This window comes from Ochotona curzoniae, unplaced genomic scaffold (genome assembly GCF_017591425.1).
Source record: "Ochotona curzoniae isolate NIBS_2020 unplaced genomic scaffold, NIBS_Ocur_1.0 contig_2723, whole genome shotgun sequence".
Taxonomy (NCBI): Eukaryota; Metazoa; Chordata; class Mammalia; order Lagomorpha; family Ochotonidae; genus Ochotona; species Ochotona curzoniae.
Window position 1 is genome coordinate 20,607,977 of NW_024465573.1, and position 6,000 is coordinate 20,613,976.

General features: G+C 51.3%; 1 protein-coding gene across 1 annotated transcript in view; it reads right to left on the reverse strand.

The window, feature by feature from the left end:
- The window catches only part of USP28 (ubiquitin specific peptidase 28), a 64,731-nt gene extending 59,569 nt beyond the window's left edge, over positions 1-5,162 (reverse strand). The window contains exon 1 of the mRNA XM_040976965.1: positions 5,092-5,162. Within this exon, the coding sequence (XP_040832899.1) occupies positions 5,092-5,148 (57 nt within the window). The 5' untranslated portion in view covers positions 5,149-5,162. The remainder of the gene's footprint in view (positions 1-5,091) is intronic.
- Between the last annotated feature and the right edge of the window lie 838 nt (positions 5,163-6,000).

A 6,000-nucleotide genomic window follows, 5' to 3' on the forward strand; every position in this document is an offset into this window, starting at 1 on the left:
ATGCCACAGCACCAGCTCTACAAACACATCTTATAAAAAGGCCTCCAGAGATTTTCAAATCTTTCCCCAGTAGGAACTGCTGATCTAGAATTATCTCTCTGAGAAATAAAAGGTCAAGTGGAAAAGGCTATATCTTCACCTAAAATAAAAGAGATGTTACAATGAAGGACAACACATGAGGCAAGAATTTTTTTTTTAAGATTTATTTTATTTTTTATTGGAAAGGCAGATATACAGAGAGGAGAGACACAGAGGAAGATCTTCCGTCCGATGATTCACTTCCCAAGTGAGCGCAACGGCCGATGCTATGCCGATCCGAAGCCAGGAGCCTCTTCCGGGTCTCCCACGCAGGTGCAGGATCCCAAAGCTTTGGGCCGTCCTCAACTGCTTTCCAGGGCCATAGGCAGGGAGCTAGATGGGAAGCGGGGCTGCCGGGATTAGAACCGGCGCCCATATGGGATCCCGGGCGTGCAAGCCGAGGACCTTAACCACTGCGCCACCGCGCCAGGCCCAAGAAAGGATTTTTTTTTTTTTAATAAAGATTTGTTTTTGGGCCTGGCGGCGTGGCTTAGTGGCTAAAGTCCTAGCCTTGAACATGCCAGGATCCCATATGGGCGCCAGTTCTAAGCCTGGCAGCTCCACTTCCCATCTAGCTCCCTCCTTGATGGCTGGGAAAGCAGTCAAAAACAGCCCAACACCTTGGGACCCTGCACCCGTGTGGGAGACCTGGAGGAAGTTCCTGGCTCCTGGCTTCGGACTGGCACAGCAACGGCTGTTGCGCTCACTTGGAGAGTGAATCATCAGATGGAAGATCTTCCTCTCCGTCTTTCCTCCTCTCTGTATATCCGCCTTTCCAATAAAAATAAATAAATCTTTAAAAAAAGAAAAGATTCATTTTTGTTGGAAAGGCGGATATATAGAGAGGAGGAGAAACAGAGAGGAAGATCTTCCATCCAGTGGTTCACTCCCCAAGTGAGCGCAACAGCCGTTTTTGTGCCAATCCGAAGCCAGAAGCCAGGAGCTCTTCTGGGTCTCCCATGTGGGTTACAGGGTCCCAAGGCTTTGGGACATCCTTGATTGCTTTTCCAGGCCACAAACAGGGCCACCAGGATACAAATCAGCACCCATATGGGATCCTGGGGCGTTCAAGGCGAGGACTTCAGCAGAAGATGCCCCAACTACTTGGGCCCTTGCTACCCACATGAGAGACTTGCATGGAGTTCCACACCCAGGCCTTTAGCCTGTCTCAGTCCCAGTATCACACAGCCATTTGGGGAGTGAACCAGGGAATGAAAGATTCTCTCTCTTTCCCTTCGTCCATCCTTGCTTCCGTCTCTCTCTTTATATCCCCAACTCTGCATTTCAGATAATAAAATACATCTCTACATCTCTAAAAAACAAACAAAGGTCAGCTACCTAGAAAAAGTGCAGGAGTTTCACAGGTTAACACATTGAGGGAGTAGGGGTGTATGGCCAGCATTATGGCACAGCAGGCAAAGCCACTGCCTGTGGTGCTGCCAGCATCCTGAATGAAAGCAGGTTTAAGTTCCAGCTCTCCACTTCCCCTCAGGTCCCTGCTGATGGCCTGAGAAAGCAGTGGAAGATGGCCTGAGTACTTGGGCCCCTGCACCTATGTGGATGACCAGGAAGAGGCTCCTGCCTCCTGGCTTCAGAACAACTGTGCTCTAGCTGGGTCTTAAGGGGAGTGAACCAGCAGATAGAAGATCTCTCTCTCTGTCTCTCCCCCTCTCTGTGTATTCTACCTTTCAAATAAATGAAAACAATTTTTTTTAAAAGGAAGCTAATAAGTTACGATAGAATTTCTAGAGAAGGCACAAGGAAGGAAACGGGAAGGGTCTGAGCCAGAACAAACGGGCTCAGGTTCTTCAAGTCAGAGTTGCTAAGGTTCAGCTCTGGCTGCCGCATTCCCCAGCTGAGTGGCACTGGACTAATTATTTAACAAGTATAACCCTTTTCATAGACACTTCACAGAGCCGTCTTACAGTACCAAGATGAAATGTAAAAAATTAGGAGAACAGAGGCTAGCTGCAACTACTGCCGGCATCATTGTTTCCTTGCAAAGTACTTCACTTTACTACTGGTCTAAACTTCTTTGATGAAACAACAGGTGGAAACATTCTGCCTGGAGAGATACTATTTGTCAATTGGTGTCTTCCGGTGTATTCATTGTGTGAGTACACCTGCTTACAACTGAGAAAACAGTCGTAAAATCCAAACAATCACTGACTAATGTTCCTAAGCTCCCAATTAATGACACAAGGTACCAGGAAATAAAAGTCAGTGACTAAATAGAAGGCAAAAATGGCACTGAATTTACACTGACACTAGCAGGTTTTTACAGGACTGGCATAAAGAACATGCAATGCAGGGTGCCTGCTGCTTGGGACACCCACACCCCACATCAGCACTGCCCGAGTTCAAGTTCTGCCTCCAGTCCCACTTCTGGTTTCCCGCTCATCTGCCCCCAGGTGGTAAAGTGGATTGGGTTCGGATTTCCTAGCTTGGACCAGCCCGACCCTGGTTGCTGTGGGCAACTGGGGAGTAAATTGGTGGACAGAAGAGCTCTCAGTGACTTTACGCTGTTCAAATGAATGAAAAGAAACAAATTTCTTAAAAACTGATGCTATTCCCCAGTAGTGCTGTCAATAATCAAGGTTTATAAGTAAACTGTCTTCCAGCTGCTTATCCTAAACTTTGCCTTTTTTTTTTTTAAATCCAAATCAAGAACAGATTGGAGGGCCCAGCCCAATTGCCTGGTGGTTAAAGTCCTTTCTTGCATTCGTCAGGATCCCATATATGTGCTGGGTTTAGTCCCAGCTGCTCCACTTCCCACCCAGTTACCTGCTTGTGGCCTGGGAAAGCAGTAAAGCACCGCTCAAGGCCTTGGGACACTCCTGCACTGGAGACCCAGAAAAAGCTCCTGGCTCCTGGCTTTGGAATGGCTCAGCTCTGGCCATTGCAGCCACTTGGGGAGTGAGCCAGCAAATGGAAGATCTTTCTCTGTATCTTCTTCTCTCTTATATCTGTCTTTCCAATAATTTAAAAAAAAAATTTTAAAAAACTGTTATTGTAAAATAATTGATTACAATAGAAAGCAGACACCTGTTGCTAAGTAATCACTTTAGATATGTATATCAGTCTGCAGTCTGGAGGATATAGCGATTTCACTCAGTGTCCACTGTCAGATTCCAATACATGCCCAGAGCAGGGATCCTGAGTACTATTTTCTGTCATTAAAATTCTTGTAATGCCATCAAGGGCTCTGTAGTCCTGAATATAAATAACCAGAAAGGGAAAACATGTATATTAGGTTTTAAACAGGTTTTAAGTATGTGTGTGTTGGGGGGCAGGAGGAGCTAGCTCTTTCAACAATTGCAGTTAATTGTCTTCCAAAGGGGAGGTGGAACCACCTCAGAGAATTCAAAATGGAGAATTCTAATGTGACAGAGAAATGACTGAAACCTCTCCCAGTAAGATGGCCGAGGTCCTTTCCCCAGGATAAGTTTCCCCAACCTGGAAGGCTAACTTCAAAGGTCTTTACATTAGCAAAACTAAAAATGGCAAGCATTGTCCAGCATTTCCATCTTATCATCTGTCAGTGCAGGGCATATCACTGGGAAGAGCAGTAAATGTCACCACACTGCAGGTGGCCAGGAATCAGGGGACTCCAGCCAAGCAAGTCCTGGGAGTGTCAAGCTGTCCCAAAATAGCTCTGACTTACATATAAATGCCCATGAAACACCTCCCATGCGAACTCAACAGCAGGGCTGGAAAGGGGTCACTCCTCAACCTGAGGCAGAGGTAGGAACAGCTCTGATGTTATCAGGACATGGTCTTAAATGACAGCATCCCAACAAATTTAAACATGATCCATCCGCTCTTAAAATAGTCATTTCTCTCAATCACTATTAGGGTCTCAAAACCACGCTCTGCCCACCTGTTTTGAACTCACTGGCCTCAAATAGAACTGATGTCTGAGACCAGACAGACAAATCCTGAGTCACATTCCAAAAGGCCCCAGTGATAACATCAAGCAAGCAGTACCATTTCCGTTAGAAATGCACCCAAGTAGCACCATCCCACACACCAGGTCCGTTTTCACCGGAGTTTTAAGAAGTTGTTGTGTCCACGCTACACACCACGTGCGTTTTGTGCGTGCACCAAATGGACACCCGCGAGAGCTCTGGGCACAGATTTTCCCGTTCCTTTCAGGACTCGAGGGGCGATGAGGTAGCGTTATAACATTCCAAAGTAACTTTAGAAGAAGTTCTCCCATAGCTCACCTCTCTAGTTTCTGCAAGGCAGCCTTTGGATTCCTCTGCCCCCACCCACCTAAATCAGTGTTGAGCCCAGAAATCCAGGTATTGATTTCGATCTCCTTGCATTCTCCCAGTACCTGCTATTCACTCCGCGCTTCCTCCTCCTTAAAAAAAAAAAAAACAAAAACAAAAAGCAAACCAGCGAAAGCGAGGAACGCACTCTGCTCAGGCAAGGGAGAGAGGAGGGCACCAGGAGCTCCCCGCCCCCCAAAACCCGGGCTTTTCTGCCATCTGCATGATAAACCTTGGATTTTACGGGCGCTACCTTGGGTCCTGACCCAGACGCTTTAAAAACAACACCGCCATAAAACTGATTGAAAAGCCAAAGGCAAAACAAAAACGCCCCAGGCTCGCCCCTAAAGGAAGTTTCCCTCCCCCTCGGGTCGGAGTCCGGGAGCGCTCTCCTCGGCGTCCCCGGATCCCACAACCCCACGTGCAGCGCCCTTTTCTAGCTGGGATCCCCAACACCCGAATCCCCTCCAACTTCAGTCCGCCCACCGACCTAAAGATTTAAAAAAAAAAAAAAGTCCTCACGCCGCCGCCCCGCGCCCGGGAAGGACTCGAGCCTCCTCCCGCGTCCCCATCCGCACCCGCGCCCTCGCAGCCCCCTTGCCCAGGCCGCCCCGCGCTCCCAGCCCCGCAGGCCTGCGCCCCGCTCTCGCTCCCGCCCGGGCCCCGCACCCTGCCCCCTCGGGCCCCGGATCCCGCCCGTCGCCCGCCCCACACCGTCCTCCTCCACGCCCGCACCCACCGAGCCGTGGCCGTCCGCCGCTCCGGCCGCTTCGTCCTGCTGCAGCTCAGCAGTCATGGCTGAGGAGCCCCTCGGCGGGTCACCGGACTCCCACCGCCGCCGGCCTCCAGCACAGGCTCCGCCCCCGCCCGCTCCCTCCACCCCTGCTCGGCCCGGGCCCGCCCCCGCCCGCCGCGCGCGCGCCGCAGGCCCAGCCCACACGGCCCGCCCCCGGCCGGCGCGCGCCCGACACCGGCGCGCTCTGCGTGCTCGCGCGCACGCCGCGCTCCGACCCGGCGCCGGACACGTGACCGCGGCTAACGGTCGGCGGCGGGGCGGGCGGGAAGCGGCGTCCGCAGTCGGCCCAGTGTGTGTGGGCCTGACTCCCTGGGAACGGGCACGACTTGGCGCCTCCCGGCCGGGTGGCCGTTTCCAAGTCCAGGGACACCAACAGTTGTCGCTGTGTGTACCCGAAGCAGTGCAGACGGCTCTGTCCACCATCGACAAGCGCATCCGCGACCTGGTGATCCAGGTGGAATGGGGCAGGTTGCCCCCTTTCCGGTTTCCAATGCAGGCTACAATGTTTTGTATTATTTTGTGAAGTTGGAGCTAGACGCTTTCATAATGTATAAAAAGCGCAGGTGCTCCCAGTTGAGTTTTCAGTAAAATCGGTGGAAACGCTGGCCGTTCAACCATGTTCCACTTTGAGGTGGAAATGGACGGTGCCGGTTTCCTGTGCCCTTTGGGACGATAATGGTGACACACCTTGTGACGATGGAAGGAGCAAGTGTAGCTCCCAGGGACCTAGGCTGGGGCTGGGGCTGCGTTGGCCAGCTGGAGTCGACCGTGGTCGGCAAGGATATACCACCTCATAGAATCTTCCACACTCGGCAGGCCGACCCTCTGGTTTCTCTCTGATGGTTACAGGAC